Raw genomic sequence first — 17871 nt, forward strand, 5'->3', positions numbered from 1 at the left:
ATAATAAGATAGTACCATAACCTTCCCTGTGCAAAGTAATTGAGCCACCATACCATCAGGGAAGATGCAATAGCCACCACAAGTGCTGAAATCATTTCCTCTTGCTATGAAACTACTGATACCACGTGGGGGAAAAAACATGAAACACATGGTTAGCTTTTTGTGTGTTGTTCACATTTTGCATCTTATACAAGAAGAGCGGTGAAGAGTCAAATCTTTCATCCACAAAAGGATTTATGTTTGCTAGCATGTAACAGAAAAAGAGAAATGGAAAGGAGACAGCTGGCAGGAGTCATGGTCCAAAAAGGAGTGCCTTCCACCTGCATTTGTGATGGGTTGATTAGGCTCTCTGCCCAACGTTGCTTTTCAAAAAATGGTGCAGGTTTTTGATTTCCCTCCTTCTCCTCCATCTTCTGTTCCAGAAGTATATGGACAGAAAAAAGAGTACAAAGTTTAGAGCCAGTAGTTCCAATAAGTTCTAATGTGCTCCCCTTAGAATAACTCATGTTGTACTAATCCGGCATTACTATGTGTTGGGGTTAACATATTAGCATGGAATCTAATGGCATTGTAACATAATGAATGTCATGCAAGACGAGGCACACATAAAAAGCATGAAATTTTGTGATTTTGAAGAACACCTTTTTTAGTCTCTGCTTCCTCTACTTTCTTCTTCTCATTAGCAATTGCATCTAGTTTGGCTTGATAAGCATCAGCCTGCTCTTTCCAGTGGGTCCTGTTGTTGTTCAGGCCATCAAACATGGGTGTGATCTCCTTATGGAACCTTGAAAATTCCTACATGGGAGAAGACACTTTTATCACAAGCACTTACAAGCTGACCCTATGTTCAACTGGAGAACTTGGATGTCAGTGTTACTAGTAGGTGAGTTCTTGGTAGGTTGGTATTTTTTTCCACTACCAAGATACAACTGACATTATCTTAATGGAACAGCCAAAGAGTATCTTATCTTAAAGGATTAATTTACCTTGTAAACAAATGAACAGACAAAGTCAATGAAACCGCATTGCATTTTGGGCAGTTCAGCCGACTTGTTCCTGTCCATCATGGGCTGAGGGAAGATCACAAACATGTTTCAGACATTGATTTGGTCTAGAGGAGGTAATTTGAAACATTTTAAGATTCCAATACACTACAATACAAGTACTGTAAATCAGGTGTCCTGTAAATTGAATTTAACAAATCCATGCAATGGTTGCAGTGCACAGAGAAGTCAGGAACCTGTTCTTTTAACAGTTTTCAATAATACTATTTTAATACTAAGTAGATATTATATAGCTGGTCACCTGGCCTTTAACTAACATTTAATATTCTATCAAAATCTAATATTCCATGTTATTCTATCAGATTCTATCAAATTCTAACCAGGCAATCCAGGCACTTACAATGGGTTCTTGTTGGAGCACAGTCCTCTCCAGGTCTCCTTGTTCCCAGAATTCAGCAGCTACCATTAAAGCAACCTTAGAAAGAGAGAGACAGATACTACAATGTTTATAAAGCTGCTCCACACTCTGGATTCATCTCTAAGAAGCACATTTTGTGTAATTGTCAGTAACCAGAGGTGTTGACCTTGCTTTGGACCTCCCATGGCTTTGTGATGGCAGACAGGTCACAGCCAGTCATCATCATTGCCCTATATTGAGCCAGAAAGAGGGGGTGGGATACATTGGCCTGTAAACATCACAAAATTGTAGCATATAGAACAGAGAATCAGGAAGTAAGGGAGTGCTAAAAATGCTACATGTCCAAGATTTCAGGATTACAACTGCTAAAGGTAATTAAACAATAATAATATAGACAGATGTGTATCTCTACTATCCTTAAGGTGACGTTTATATTGTTATTTTATGCTTTATTTATATAAAATAGTGCAATGGCTTAATTTAATGACCTGCTTCCCTCGCATAAGTTGCTAAAACACAAGCAAAGAAAAGTGCTATAGAACTGTAGCATTATGTTGCATTTCAAACTCAAATTCAATTAACTCAATTAAATTCACAGTAAATTTATTGTGAACATAATTGTATCTCCCACTTAGAGTGCGAGTGTTGAATCCTCAGCATGTTGCTTGACTGTTAATTAACAAGCCACATGTCATCAATTTTTTTTATGTAGTTTTTTTTAATAGTAATTACTAATTGAATAAAATTATCTAATAACTTAACAAGCATATAAGGTCACTGGATGCCACTATTTACATTATCTATATACTGCTCTGTGAACCTTGTTTTTTTGTTTTGTTCTTTTTATATATATATATATAATTCAGCACTCCCAACTTAAGACACCACCTCACAACCCTGCTTTACAGTGTAAGAAAGTATGACCTAATTTCATAGTCTAATTTCATAGTAATGAAACTGCTTTACAACATAAAACTGTGCAGATTTCTGAATGCACTTTTATGCCTGTTATGGTATGTTCACATATTGGTTGTTAAAACAATGCCCTAGTTTGCCCAAAATCGGATATAATTCATGCAGTAATTTCAAAAGGAAACCAATGAGCAGACATTTGGAGGGAGGGGAAACATGCCTAAATAGAAAAAAAGACAGTGTTAAAAAGGGACCACTGCAGCATCAATGGCACTGTCACCTGACAGACCAATCACAGACATGATCTCTCTTGGCTTTTAATTCTACTTCTCTTTCCATTAAAGTGGACTTGATGGTTTTTCATGTAACTATTCCAAAACAGTGAGCCTGTTCTCTGTCATGTTGCCTAATGTGGAAGTTTCCTTCCAAGTAAATATCTGCAGCCTGGCTTGCCCCTTTAAATAGCCTTCAATATTTCAATATGCATATGGAGCCAAAGATAATGCATTTTAATGAGTCATCTCTAGCTAACATGCTACAGTAAGCTAGCCTTTCTGAGATAATGCATGACAGCAAGCTATCTTACTGCAGCGAGTCCACTCACTGTTATTACTAAATCCCTACATGCAGTCATCACACAAACCTGCAGTCCAAGTCTGATTCCTACATGACAAAGGACTCCACTCACTCTGACCCAGTGGCCTGTGGGTCCATAATATTAGCAAGCATCATGTATAAAGATGTAAAACAGGCTTAAGGCTTACAAGCCAGCGCAGACAGCTGTGCTCATTGTCACACTATGCTGGTGGATCTCCTGGAGAGATTTATGCACATTGCAGTTCCTTAAAGGAGATCCCATGCTTTGTGAATTCCAAGGAATGTAGAAATTATTAACATAGAGTTGCCCATTAGAGTAGAGATGCTATTATATATATATATATATATATATATATATATATATATATATATATATATATAATGATAATGCAGAATAATGATTCTATTTTGGAGTGGTGGCTCAGCAGTTGGAGCATCGGGCTATTGATGACAGGGTTGTGGGTTTGATACCCTTGAGCCAGGCCCTTTACCCTCTCTGCTCCCCAGGCACCGCGATGATGGCTGCCCACCGCTCTGGGCATGTGTGCTCACTGTGTGTTTGATCACTAGTATGTATGTGTGTCTTCACTGCATGGATGGATTAGGCCAAATTCCATCTGTGTCTGACACAAATGGTGAATATGGTTGTCTTGTCTTTTCCTGCCTTGTTAGCTCTCAAATTGAGCCTTCCATCTCTATTGATTCTGACTTAACTTAATCCAAGTTGCACAAGGCCTCTAACTGCTAAGCAGCTACCTTCCTTCTGTGCCAAAAACAGATAACAGATTGAAACAGATATGAAACAGTATGCTAGAATAAGCAGCATTGAGATACTCAGCAGCGGAGGGAGACTTGTGTGCTGAAGGCAGAAATATCTTCCCTCCTAGGCAAAGGAGCATTTGGAGAATTTCTCCACCTTTCTCACCACAGCACTAATCTGGCTCCAGAATCACAAACTTGATTGGTATGTAAGATCGATCAAGTGTGCCAGACATTGTGCCATTGATGCTTCTGTGGTTGGTCACACAATTTCCCATATTTAGGTACTTCATTCTGTTTCAGAGAATCAGGGTACACGTAAATAAATGCTGATATGCTAGTCATTGGCACTGGAAGTTTATATGCTAAACAAATGTTTATTACATGATGATTTCCTTTCTTATAGGGTTGTTGGACACATAACCAATGGCTTCTTTTTCATCCGTCATTGTTTCTGTGGCATCAACAATCTTCTGGAACATTGTTCTTTTCCTGGAGGTACAAAAACACCATTAAGATCAACTTTTTTTTTTTTTTTTACGTTTTTAACGTCTTGTTAACGCAAATAAGAGTAACAATACTTACTTAAAGTACAACGCCAAGTCTGTAGCAATGATGCAAACATCATGTAAGTGTTGCACAGTTTCAAACTGCCGTTTTTGTAGACTCTGAAAAATGTTTAAGTCCTACAGAGGACCAAAAGAAATGAAATAGTGAAGCAGATCATGCCTTTTAGTGAAATAATCAGCAAATAATAAACGTATGTTGTATGATGTAAGGTTGCAAACCTCTTCTCCCATGAGAGTCTTGCTATACTCAAGATGGTGTCTCTCTAAAATGGAAGATCCATGCAGCCTAGCCAAAGGTGATGCACTCCTACAGTAGGAATAAGGTAAGAATTATGAGCAAATGTCAAAACAAGTGACATTTCAGATTACTTAAAAAAGTAAAATAATAAGTAAAGTAAATATAAAATATAGCTAATTTCATACTTAGTCTGGTAGAGATTGTTGGTACCCCTGTGGTCAATATCGTGACAAAAAGCAGCTGCCACCATTGCAAAGGCATCAAGATCTGAATAGTATTTTCTCAGCCTTCCAGTCTGTTTAGGAAAAGAATATTCCATGGCATGGGACTATGACATTGTCTATTTGCTGGAAAATATTTATTAAGGTTCAGGAAACATCAACAAAATCTGCATACATTAGGGGTTCAATGTCCAATGGTTGTCCAAAGGCCTACATTCACAAATTTTGCCCAAGATCTATACACATTTTCAACTCTTATAACTCTTAACTCTAGCACCCAGTGAAAGGCCACGTGTTTAAAATGATCGAAGTTGGTGCTGATCTATTTCAAACACAGGGCTGCTACAATGTGAGGGCCAGGTCACGTATATTCCCTCCCCCTTTTTTCAACTTTCACTGGATACCTTAATGAACATGACATATATCAGAGACCCCTCTGGCAGCTAAATGGGGACCTGAAGGATACACATGTGTCAGTGCTAAACAGGGGATGAGATTTGGTGGCTGTCAGGTGTTCCTAGATTTACACAAAGTATAGATCCTAGAATCAACTGGATTCCACTCAAACTGTTGCACATCTACATTAGCAACGAAACAGGGTTGCTTTAACTCACCTGCAGTAAACAGAACATAGTCTGGCCCACATTGAAGCCATGTCTCCAGTTATGGTAAGTAATGTCTCTGTAACCCTTCCTGACTGTGTACATCCATCTGGTCAGAATCTAAATTGAGTTTAGAGAATAAATCACCATTATACCACTCAGAACTGCATGGCAATAACTTTAAATCCAATTAAAAGAACATCACTCTGCTATTATGTTATATCCCTATAAACAGACATAACTAATAGGAAGGACCAAGTTCTGGTAGTATAGGGCATATAGTTCTACTATGACATTTCAATTGAAGAGTTGGCTTATACACATTGTATTATTTGGAAAGCAAGATCAAAAACAAACTTCTCGAACCTCCGGTGGCACTTTAAACTTCTCCACCACACCAAGTTCAAAGAAGCAGCGAATACCACACTTGATAAGGTCAAACTCAGACAGCGGGAAGTCGCTGAAGTGGAATTCCAGCAAGTCAACATCTTTGGCTTCAGGTATGTTTGTTCTCTGTGCATGGGCATTGTGAATCATGTAAGTCAGATAACACACAATTTATAGTTATACTGCAAACAAAAGCTGGTATGCTGATGAAAAAATAATTTCAATACAATATAATTATACTAATACATTTTTTGGAGCAGAGCATTTGAACCTCAATTATGTCCTCATCATGTAGGCAAAAGGCTTTTAATCACTCATATCACTTTTAATATTCTATTCTAATCCATTTCATTGTGATTCATATCTGTTTGGTCTAATATTACTATGTTTTTGTCTAACATGTATAAAATATTTTGCACTATTAAACAATTCATAACATGTAACCATTATTATAAACCAATACGTGTAGATGTTTGCATTATTAATGACTTGACAATAAAAAAAAAGAGCTACTGGTTATGTGAAGAAGACCTACCAAGAGTTTATACATCTCCTTCTGATCACAGTCCTCTGGTTCCATGTCAAACTTCTCCCTAGTGTTCTGCAAGGCAAAGACCAAGAATATATGTAGCATGGCTGCAGTAACATTGACTTATCCTAATGTCTTTGTCAGACATTAGCCTCACCAGAATCTCCTGGACTTCTGTTAGAGTGGCTCTAGTTTGGTACAGCACCATCTCCTGCGCAATCTCTCTTTTCCATTCCGTTTTGTTCAGTTTGTCATATGTGTCACAGTTCAGTACAGACCATCCCAGGAACTGCGTCAGGGCCTGCAAAGGAATGGTTTGGAAGATTAATAGACCATTTGTACCAAAGAGTAAATGAATTGTGAATAAATGTAGATTCCAATGAATTGCCCCAGAGAAAAGCAATGTCTTTGAAGAAGGTAGTCTCACTTCAGTGATCTGCTCATCCTGCTCATCAAATGGCCTGCCATCTTTCCGGTTGAAGAATGTGGCAATGCCCACAATTTCTTCTTTTTTGTTGACAATGGGAAGAGACAAAACATTCTTGATGACAAAGCCTGTGTCATCCACAGCTTCTTTCTAAGGGCAAAAATCACAAGTTGTAATTAAAGATTTTATGCTTTACTAAGAAATGATTCGTTGTTACTTGAAGGCTGTGATGTCCAATAGATGGATTTCCTGTTTATGAACATTACTGGGTCTGCACGCTGCCAGGAGGCAAAAATGCTTTGGAAACATATCCGGTCACTAGATTGGAATATTAGTCTCATACTGTTTATTAAGTCAGTTTCAGAGTGTTATGTAAACCCTACCTGGAACGTGAAATAATCATCAGCTGCAACATTCATCATGTTACAAATCTGCAAACAGAAAACAAATATCAATGTTTGACTTTTTGTTTACGCTATATGCTAAATACCAATAGTACATCAGATGTTCACATTTGTAATTTGTCATTTTAGACCATGTTGTACAACTGAAGAGTCCCAAGTAAGAATCAAACTATTATCAACTGAGTGTGTGTGAGATTATTTATTTGAATGGAAAAGAACTCACAAAGCCATTTTCAGCTACATAGGTTGGGAGGCCACTAACAAGGGCCCAGTGGTCCGCAGGAGGTCCCCTGCCAACAGGCACAAAAACCAACTTAAAGCAAGGCTAAGTAATGGTATATATTGTGGCTTAACATGATTTATGAAATACCCTAAACAGTGTATAACAATGCTCACGGTATGACTTTGATCTCTTCCTTGCCTTCTAATAGGTAATCAATGATTTTGTAAAAGTTGACTTCCTATGAAGAATATATAAGGACATTAGTTACACAAAATCAGTGTTCATTGTTTGAATTATTGAATAGAATTAAATGACAGTGAAGAGACATTTACTCTGCCATCAGGTGTCTTGGGTCCCTTGTACGGTTCCACGTCACCCAGTTTAACTGGCCACTCATCATAGAATTCCTAAATTAACAGCAGACACAAAAGATGAGTGGTGGGAATCAGTCTGCAATGGAATACTGTTGCAAGGAATATTATTAAGACTGATAGTTATCCTGAATGAAGAAATAAAGGACCTACCTTCTCTTTGGTCATGTCCAGTAGCCCCACAGAATATCTCTCACACTGAAGGTAGGTCCTCACAGTGTAAAGAGCTTTGTGGAACTGTCGCTCAATGTCTGTTAGTTCCTCAAACACTTTGCTAGCAGACCAGAGAAGGACCTGTGGTATTAGAAAGCGGAAGTGCTTGTGTTTACAATTAAGGGTTGAGCAAATACAAATTGCTTATATCTATTGAAGAGTTACCTGACTTCTTCTTGACTCCACATTCCACATATAATTGGTGTGGTGCTGAAGAGCAACGACTGAGGCAAAATTTAGGTACTTGTTGAAGAGCTTAAAGAAAACAATATTTCGTTAGTAATATTAGCCTAATGCTGATGTTCCTCTTTGTTGTATAAAGCTCTCTACAATAGCAGTGGAATGGTTAATGTATGTTACTGGTACTAGCACAGTGGTTATAAAGACTTCTTGAAATTTAAGAAAGCAACATTTTTTAAGTCAAACCCCTATGTATGAAAATCACTTTATATAATTGCAGAGAATTTACATTAGGTCAGCTGACGTAATTAAAGTATCAAGAAGAGTTTATAAGTGTTTGTTCTAGGTTATGTCAGGATAGTCTTGCACAATATTTGAATGTGTTATGTTTAATGACTGTTTAGAGACTTACATCTTCATCTGCTTTGGTAAATTCCGTGCCTCCTACTTTGTTTAATGCCATAAGGACTCCAAGGGGATCTTTTCCACTCATAATGGGGGCAGCCAGCATATTTTTGGTTGTGTATCCTGTTTGCTTGTCCACAAAGTCACTGAACTTGGGGTTCTTGGAAAAACAGAAGAAAACTTTAATTGTGCATTATCTAATTTTGAATTATGTATATGTTTGAGATTATAAAAAGAGCCTGTAATAGTTTATTTAATTGCAACATGGTGCCTTAAAACATGTATGAGCTACATATATGAATGTACATCGATTTGACTTAGTTATAAAAAGACATTGATACACTAGTACTTTATGGAGTTTTACACCATTTACGCTGAGGTAAATGACTTTATATTATATTTACATATACAGACCCAGTCAGCTTGTCAACAGAAGCATCAAAGTTAATGAATTCAAAATATTGAGCAAAATCTGTCCTGATAAATTTTTTATTTCCTGTCCAATTCTTGGCCTACTCATATTTTGTTATTAAGTTATGAATCACATATAATTGAAGCACTAGTTTGACTGAAACTAAAGTTTTACCTGTTGTATGTGACTGTGATTTATGATGAGGCTTTAACACCAGGGGAAAACACAATTTATGTGTATTAACTGCATTATAAAAAAACACTCCTGTCTGGAAATTATATTTAGAGTAGATGTATATTGTTAATACTAGAGAGACACTAACAGCCGAGAGACAATTCCTTGTGTGTGAACATACTTGGCCAATAAATCTGATTCTGATTTTGATTTGGTCTAATCTTGTTTCAGTTGCTATACATGCTCCTTTTGTTGGCTGTAGATCTAATAGTTCTTAATCAGATTGACTTGCCATTTAACTGTCACAACAGTTTTACAGTGCTCTTTTTACTTTATTATGTAACAGGCTATACATGTGTAATCCATTTTGTTGCAAATAATGGTTTCCCCTAATGTACATGTAATAAATTTCAGTTCATTTTCACAACTTACATTACATACATTTTTCTGATTTAGTGAACAATAAATGAACTTTTATTGAATTGTTCTGAATATATGGCACTGCTGTTACTTAGGGACAACAGTGTTAAACATCCTTAATACATGGATTGGACCACACAAGTCTATAATCCAGCAAAGAGCCTATTCTTGGTCTCGGTCTATAAGACTGATGCTAAAAATAATTGTAAAGCAAAAGCTTTTTAAAGATTTTTTTTTTGTTGTTGTTATATGCTTGCTGAAAGCTCATTACCACATAAAACCAACATTATAAAAAACTACTTTTATTGACATTTATAAATATGAAAGGTTTGTTAAGAACATTTTTGTTCTTCATACATGTATTTTGTTCTTCATACATGTAGCCATTGTTTAAAGTTCTTCAAACGTTGATTATCAACTAAACAACACATCTTAGTAAACCTCACATTAAACAAAAGCAATAGACTGATCCAATTGTAATGACCCCCACTCACCTGTTTCACATCTGGAACGTTAACTCCTTTTTTGGTCGTGGCTATTTGGCCAACTATGCCAATATCAGTGGGGAAAACAATCTCGGCCAACGGGTTTACCAGGTTGCTCTCAAATTTGGAAGTAGGGGTAACATCAAAAAGACATGTAGCCAGTTCGGGGATTCCATTTCTAGCTCGGAGTGTAAAGTAGCTACACCGGTCAGCATTGACCAGCATGCATATCCGTTGGATAACTTTGTGCATGCTTTTCTCCATTACCGCTTCAGACTGCAGCTCCCGGATCAGGTCAAAGATAATGGTGGCCTCCTGGATCTGAGAAACTTCTTTATACGAAGATGGGTCTTTGATGTCAAGCTGTTCAGTGAAAGATGCTGAGATGACTTCCACTCGTACCTTCTTGTCAAAATACTCTTTGGCAAACTGAGGATTGTTCTCCAAGTATTTTTCCACACTGTCCTTGTCTGCCATTTTGAATCAAGGTGTGTACTTTTCCTAGGGTATCAAAGGGTGTTCCACTCAGAAATGCATCACCCACAAAAAGACTGAAAGAAAGCACCAGTAGCTCAGTGTTCTTCTTCCTTACCGAGCTGCATCCTCTGCTACAGAGCTGTACCAACTTCAAAAGAAAAGCCGCCTGATCTCTGGCAACCTAGCAGACTGTACAGTGGCTTACGGGGTTGAAGGGATCAAAGTGGCCGCTAATTAAAGTGACGTCATGACATTACCCACCCCCCTTCCCCCCCTCTTAAGCTTTCTTAACCTGCAAATCCCCTGTGCTGATCATTTTATATTTGGCAATCCAATCACAGGCCATGTCTCTTGGTTTATGCTGCAGAGAAGTGTCACAATGAGCCACCATTTCTCTGTAAGTTGTGGTCCATAATGGGCAGTGATGGTATAGATCTTACTTGTTCAGCAAGAACCATTATTTATATTGAGTTTTTGCTTTATCTGTCATCCCATTTTGTCAGTGACATGCTGGAGAAACCAACATTGGGTTGGTAAGAAAATAGAAAAATTGGGGTTGTTCCTAGATACTTCTAAAACTGAAAATATCTGTATACAAATTGGCAAGAAAAGAATGTTTGAACAACATTGTTTGGTTGGGGGCTGTGTGACTAGAAATAATTTTGTTTGTTTGTTTCACTGTAGAAAACCATGTGTTTTTAAAAGAAAGTTTTTAAATATCTTATATTTAAAAGAGTGTTGCTCATTAAGGTGAAATGGGTGACTGAATATTGAGACATACACTGTCCTGTTCAGACCTTAAAACCAGAAATGAGAAGGGAAATTCTCAGAGGTGCTAGTGAGTGGACACCAAGATCTATTTCCAACAATAGGATTAGTCTGCTGAATATAAAAGAGGTCAATGTCCTTTTTTTCTGCCTTAGAAAGAAGATAGGGAGAAGAGTCTGGACATCAGTCAGACCAAAGAAAGCTTTACAACTTTTATACTTGGCACAACAAATCCAGGATTAAGTAAAAGTGATTACTAGGATGTCCTCCCTTGAAGGGTTTTGGCAGAGCAGATTGGTCACACAAGTTTACAGGGAAAAAAGATGTCTGCACATGAGCAGTCTGATCAGCAGTAGTTAAAGCAAACTCTATTAGATTAAGACACCATTATATTATGGTTATATTATGGAAAGCAACATGGAACAACATAGGTGCATAGTCTCTCACAGTAGTAAAAACACATATAAACATAATAAGAAATATATAAGAATATATGCACAAATGCAACAATGTACACTGTACATTCACTATACATCCACTATACATATACTATACATCAAATGCATAGGTTAATATTTATATGAAATGTTTACATTAGTATTTACATATTTATACATTGCATAAGATGTGAATTTAAGTGTCGTGTGAGTGGGGAGAAGTCTTTAGTGGGTGCAGTGTGACTGAGCATAGGTCACAGTTCCAGTAAGCAAGTAAGTGCTTGTATTGGGTGATTAGTGTACATAATTTCCACATGAATAGAATCAACAACATTTAGTGTTGAGTTTTTGTTAAAATGTAACAGTATATATATATAAAATATAAAAATATATGTTACACTTGGAAATGTATGTTAGTTGTACACATGAATGAATATCAGTTTAAAATATTCCTTCTATTAAGATCATCCTTAATGGCCATAACAGTATACACACACACATTCTAAATTATGGGCAGTGAGTACACACACCTAAAGCAGTGCCAGCCACCTCAGGACTCAAGGAGTTATTGATGGTTGGGTGCATTGCTCAGAGGCATTTTAGCCATGCTAGCCCTGGGGATTGAGCTGCTGACCCAAGCCTGCTTCTATAACCATTAGGCTGTGACTACCTTACTTTTGAATGCTTGAACTATCACTTTTAATTTACAGGTTACTTATTCCACTTCATGATTAGCACAGTGGGAAAAACAATAAGAGCATAAAAACAGTTTTAAGAGCAGAAATAAAAGCCATTCATAATACAATGATCTCCATAACAATAAAAAACTGCAGCAGCAGCAAGCAGGAACTAAATGTGATTAGATATTCCTGCTAAAAGCATGCAGAGCCTTGGGCTGCTCCTCTTCTATTTTTGCCAGAACATGTACAGCATTTCTTTCTATAGAACCCACAACATTCCATTGCCATTGAAAGACAGCCAGTGTAGTTAAGGCCACCCCCCTTTTGGATGGGACGAAACTGAATAGGATTGAGGGGGGTGGTGCAACCCTATCCTATCAACTTTCACTTGGCAAAAAAAAACTTTTTTTTTCCATCAGGCAGAAATGTTCTGTTAAACTGAAGTCCCTAAGACTTGAAACAAACACAATGTCCACTGCTTGAGATAATTTGGCCTAAAGCATATTAACCAATAAAAACATCAGTAGATAAGATAATGCTATCTATAAGGAGTGTTATGTTTGCTTCCAGAATTTGCGTGAATTTATTCCTTCCTCTACCAGTACAATATTCAATCCACCCCATGCTGCAAGAGTTGGATATTTTTTTTCACACATTTTTCTTTATATATAACTATGATCATTATGACCATTATTTTAACTTCATAATTCTACATGACAGATGAGTGTATAAATAAGCCTTTGCATATATATATATATATATATAATTTTTTTTTTTGTTTTTTGTATGGATTTGTTGCTTTGAAAAATAAAAAAATACTAAAAAGAAATACTGCAGCTAATTAATTATATGAACTGGTGCAATTTGTTACAAAGATGCCTGGAAACAAACAATATAACTACCTGCATGACCATGCAATAGACCTTGCAAGGCAGTATCTTCAAGTGAAAGCCGTTTAATCAGGTTGCAGCTTGTGTAATAGTATGAGTGTAACAGGTCATGAAAGGGGGCCCTTTATTCAGGTCATTAGAAAAGGACAAACCAATGAACTTTACTTAGAGATAAGGCAAGGATACTGGACCCCGGACACATGTGAGTCACATCAGTGTTACATATAAAAGTGAATCCCACCAAACAATGGTTGTTGTTCATGTGTGATGTGTACAATTTAACATATAAATGTACATACATTGAAATACGTTTAAAAATATTTAACAAAATAATATTTTATGCATGAGTAAAACCAGTTGAAAGACTTTTGGGAACCAGATCAAAACTCTACATTGTGTGAAAGAACAAAAGTATTAACACTGCTGTGAGAACATGTCAGTGTGTTAAGGATGATGATTAAATCAGGAATTTAAAACTGGAGGCATATTGTTCTGTTTTGTGCTTTTTTATTTAAAAAATTGTGTATTAGTCAAGTCAAAGTCTGTAGACATCAACATGTCTACACATGTTGACAAGAATGCCTAGAGCACATGCATAGGCTGAAAAGATAATTGGGCCATATGCAGCATATATGGAATTCCAGATGTTATCCTAACCCTTAAAGGTTCTTTCGAAACCTGGTTACGCAACGGCATTTTGAGGAGGTACAGGGGCCTGGAGATTTGTTGGACACCTGGTGTTATGTAAAAAAACAATCCAATGAAAGACTAGGGCAAATAGTTTGGAAAGTGGGATTGCGAAATTGAATGAAAGTGGGTAGAGACACTATATAAGCTCCGTTTGTAACAAACAAGTCAGAGTGCTGCACTGATTCTCATCCGGTACGCCTCAAAAAGGTATGAGATAGAAAAAAGGGCTTTTTGTTATTTTTAAGAGAACATATGAAATCATCTGGAAAACAGTGACTACTATTAACTGAATCTTTGGAAATTATATTAAATTGTTGCTTTCTTGAAGGTTTCTCAGTTTTAAAAGCTAGTCCTGTTTTTGCAGACAAAAAATGTTAAGGTTCGTGGGATTTTTTTGCATCCTGGCAACAGGCTTGGCACAAGAGTGTGTGGTTAGCAACGTCCCAGTAAAAGAGAACTTTGATAAATATAGGGTAAGTAATGCTGCTTAATTTAATTCAATGTACATGGTTTTTTGAAAGTGGCAAATATGAACATTTCATCTTACTGTAGTGACTTAATCTTGCAGTTTCAAGGAACGTGGTATGCTGTAGCTAAAAAAGACCCAGTGGGACTTTTCCTTCTGGATAATGTTGTCGCCAACTACAAAGTGGAGGATGATGGCAGAATGACAGCCACTGCTGTTGGCAGAGTTATCATTCTCAAGTAAGTTCAATATTGGTTCTGTACAGCCATAGTTAGTACATAAACTAAGAACCATTGTCAGATTTTCATCTTAATGGTAACCATTCTTTCTTGATTCTTTTATACTTTAGCAACTGGGAGACGTGTGCCAACATGTTTGGGTCTTTAGAGGACACTGTAGACCCTGCCAAGTTCAAGCTAAAGTACTGGGGTGCAGCTGCTTATCTTCAGACTGGATGTAAGCTAAACCATTTACAAGTGGGGAAAAAGCTACCCAGAATATAGGGTACATTTTTGTAAAAAGGAAAAATAAATGCTAACTTGTGTTTGAGAAAACATCATTAACATTATACAAAAATATTGTTGAAAGCATGATGATCTAACAATGTTTTTCAATACCAAAAAATATAAAGCCTATATAGCCCCCTGTTATAAGTGTTGTCATAGATAGCCATAGACACATTGTTTTTAAACTGTTATTAAAATGTTGTACCAATATATTGGTTATTAGTCAGTCAAAGTGCATATACCCCTATTACTGCAACTTAACCACAGTATAATGACTACTCTTGTGTCGTTTCTGACCTTTACACCAGATGATGACCACTGGATTGTTGACACAGACTATGAAAACTATGCCATACACTATGCCTGCAGAGAGCTGGATACTGATGGCACCTGCCTGGATGGCTACTCCTTTGTTTTCTCCCGTCATCCTACTGGCCTGAGGCCTGAGGACCAGAAGATTGTGACCCAAAAGAAGCAGGAAATCTGCTTTCTGGGCAAATACAGGAGGGTTGCGCACAATGGTAAAGAATGTTTTTTTCTTTAGCCATGTGTTTTACAGCTTATATATAGAACTTAAATTATAATGTAATTTATTTTAAAAAATGTAATGGAAATATAAAGTAATTCAATGCCATAACATTACTCTTTGAATAATGCTTGTCAGATAACAAGTTATTAGATACCAATGTAATGACAAATTGAATAACTACAAACCTTTCTCTGTCTTTGCAGGTTTCTGTGCCTAAAATTGCTCTGCTCAAGGACTAGCAAGAATGTAAACTTTCATATTTTTTACTTCTGGTTTGAATGTAAATACAAATCATAAATAGGACTAAATAATGTGGGTGTGTCTAGAAACAGTGTGAAAAAGTGTAATGCATGACAAAACTTTAAAGTACCATGGTTCTATTGTGTAGCCTGTATGACTTTAAAATAAAAGTGTTCTTTGTGAACATGATTGAGACTGGTTACTAACGTAAACAATGGATTATACCAAGGGCACTTATGACCTTGAAAGTGTGGAGTGTCATAAAGGGCAATGGCACCTTCAGCCAGATGGTGCTGTAAAATCAGTCTAGACATATTATTTACATAAACTTCTCACTAGCAGCTTTTTTCCCTACATTACACCAAATGTATTGCGCTGGTGGAAATGAGGTGCATCACATAAATCTGTACAAAGTAGAGCAGTATGTAAAAACTAAAATACATAATATACATAATAACACACACTTTTTATTTATAAATTCCTCTAAAAGTACAACATTTTCAGTTCTATATGTCATTCAGCTGTCTTTTTGTCATTTTAAATTCTTTCCAGACTATTGCTAAACTCCAAAAAACATCCCCCAAACATTTAATAGACACTATACATGAACAGATGTATAAAAAATGAAATATGTACTAAAAGGCATTTCATTGTCACTGCTTTCCTGTCTAATTGCTTGCTGGGCAGCCTGCTTCTATATTGACCACTAAAGCCATACTAATCACTCTGCTTTAACGGTGTGCAATGTAAGAATTTACACATGTAATCTAATTGTCAACACTTAAATGCAGCATTCTGACTTTATGGGAAACAGATTCAATGCACAGAATATACAAATGTGACTGAAATGTGAATATACACAGTTGTAGTTTTTGCATGTCATCTGAGAATTTCTTTTGATGAAGATTTACTGAATAAAGTTGATTTTAATATTCCAACATCTCCTCCTTAGGATCAATATATATATATATATATATATATATATATATATATATATATATATATATATATATATATATATATGTGTGTGTGTGTGTGTGTATATATATATTCAATATCAATATATATATATATATTCAACATATACATTGAATATACAAAGCCCGCCTGCCTCTGTTCCTGTCTCTGCGGCCCCGCTCGCCTCTGTTCCTTTCTCGGCGGTGGCATCTGTGCCTACTACCAGGCCAGCAGTGCCAGCTGCCCCTGTGTCTAGTTCTGTTCCAGCAGTGGTGTCTGTGACTGCCCCAAGGCAAGCAGTGCCAGCTGTTCCTGTGAAGGCAGTGCCTTCAGCCCCCGTCCCTGCGATGACAACGTCGCCCCATGATGGCAACGCCCACCATGTCCGTACCTGTGACAATGGCGCCCACCATGTCTGCTCCAGTGCCAGCTCCCAGATTGTCTGCTCCAGTGCCAGGGGCGCCCGCTGCATCTGCTCCAGTGCCTGCTCCCTGGTCGTCTGTTCCAGTGCCGGCTCCCAGGTCCTCAGCTCCAGTGCCGGCGACTCCCTGGCCGCCCGTGTCTGGTCCAGTACTGTCTCCTAGGTCTTATGCCTCTGACTCTGTGCTGGCTCCTAAGTCGTATGCCCCTGACTCTGTGCCGACGGTCTTGTTCGTTTCAGGTCATGCACCACAGCCTGTACCAAGAACTGTGCCCAGGCTGGCCCCTCGGACTGCACCTCAGCCTTTTGCCAGTCCTGGGCCTAACTTTATTTTTGTACCGATGTCTGTCCCTGTTCTGGTCCCTGTTCTTGTCCCTGTCCTTGTTTCTGGTTTTGGTTCAGTCACTGTCACGGTGTTTGTTTCTGTCTGCCTCTGTCTCGTGGCAAACCGCGACAGACAGGATTCATAGGCCTGACTAAGATAGTTTGAACTTTGAGCTGTGATAAGGTGAACTGAGTCTTTGTTTAATGTTCTTGAACAAACATTCAAGAACATTTTACAACCAGTGACCAGGAAATATTCATTGTTTTGTCATCTGTCGTGCTATGTTGTTGGCCAAAAGAGGGTGGGTTTCCTTTTTGAGTCTTGTTTTCTTCTTGTTTTCTTCTTGTTTTCTTCTTTTTCTTGCTACTGTAGGCACTGGCTTACTCAAAAGAGATTTGGACCCAGAAGGACATCAACACACTGCTGAACTAAACCCATCAGAAAATCTGATCTGTCTCCCTTTGGGAAAGCACTGCATTCAGTTTCAAAGAATGTATATACAAAAAAATTGGAAATTGGAAAGCACTGCATTCAG

General features: G+C 37.4%; 2 protein-coding genes across 2 annotated transcripts; one reads left to right on the forward strand and one right to left on the reverse strand.

Annotated features, from left to right (window-relative positions):
- Positions 1-366: 366 nt before the first annotated feature.
- On the reverse strand, positions 367-10427 carry pde6c (phosphodiesterase 6C, cGMP-specific, cone, alpha prime). The gene is made up of 22 exons (XM_072668114.1): positions 9960-10427; positions 8467-8619; positions 8040-8129; positions 7815-7955; positions 7623-7697; positions 7464-7528; positions 7291-7357; positions 7047-7094; positions 6664-6813; positions 6394-6537; positions 6243-6308; positions 5687-5833; positions 5333-5440; positions 4683-4792; positions 4479-4566; positions 4276-4376; positions 4075-4182; positions 1589-1652; positions 1405-1479; positions 987-1070; positions 642-795; positions 367-413 (listed from the first exon to the last, which is right to left on the reverse strand). Exons 1-22 carry the CDS (start codon positions 10425-10427, stop codon positions 367-369), a joined length of 2553 nt encoding a protein of 850 aa, XP_072524215.1.
- Positions 10428-14069: 3642 nt separating this feature from the next.
- rbp4 (retinol binding protein 4, plasma) lies at positions 14070-15817 on the forward strand. The gene is made up of 6 exons (XM_072667248.1): positions 14070-14099; positions 14257-14365; positions 14461-14597; positions 14708-14814; positions 15173-15385; positions 15597-15817. Exons 2-6 carry the CDS (start codon positions 14264-14266, stop codon positions 15608-15610), a joined length of 573 nt encoding a protein of 190 aa, XP_072523349.1. The 5' UTR covers positions 14070-14099; positions 14257-14263; the 3' UTR covers positions 15611-15817.
- The last annotated feature ends 2054 nt before the right edge of the window (positions 15818-17871 follow it).

The sequence above is a fragment of the Salminus brasiliensis genome, chromosome 22, assembly GCF_030463535.1.
Source record: "Salminus brasiliensis chromosome 22, fSalBra1.hap2, whole genome shotgun sequence".
Taxonomy (NCBI): domain Eukaryota; kingdom Metazoa; phylum Chordata; class Actinopteri; order Characiformes; family Bryconidae; genus Salminus; species Salminus brasiliensis.

Excerpts from the sequence above, each read along its gene's own strand:
- pde6c (XM_072668114.1), bottom strand. The coding sequence starts at position 10,427 with ATGGCAGACAAGGACAGTGTGGAAAAATACTTGGAGAACAATCCTCAG. Across the intron at positions 8,620-9,959 it reads ACGTTCCAGATGTGAAACAG|AACCCCAAGTTCAGTGACTT; the intron begins GTGAGTGGGGGT and ends TGTTTTTCCAAG. Across the intron at positions 6,309-6,393 it reads CAGAAGTCCAGGAGATTCTG|AACACTAGGGAGAAGTTTGA; the intron begins GTGAGGCTAATG and ends TTTGCCTTGCAG.
- rbp4 (XM_072667248.1), top strand. The coding sequence starts at position 14,264 with ATGTTAAGGTTCGTGGGATTTTTTTGCATCCTGGCAACAGGCTTGGCA. Across the intron at positions 14,598-14,707 it reads GGCAGAGTTATCATTCTCAA|CAACTGGGAGACGTGTGCCA; the intron begins GTAAGTTCAATA and ends TTTATACTTTAG. Across the intron at positions 14,815-15,172 it reads TGCTTATCTTCAGACTGGAT|ATGATGACCACTGGATTGTT; the intron begins GTAAGCTAAACC and ends CCTTTACACCAG.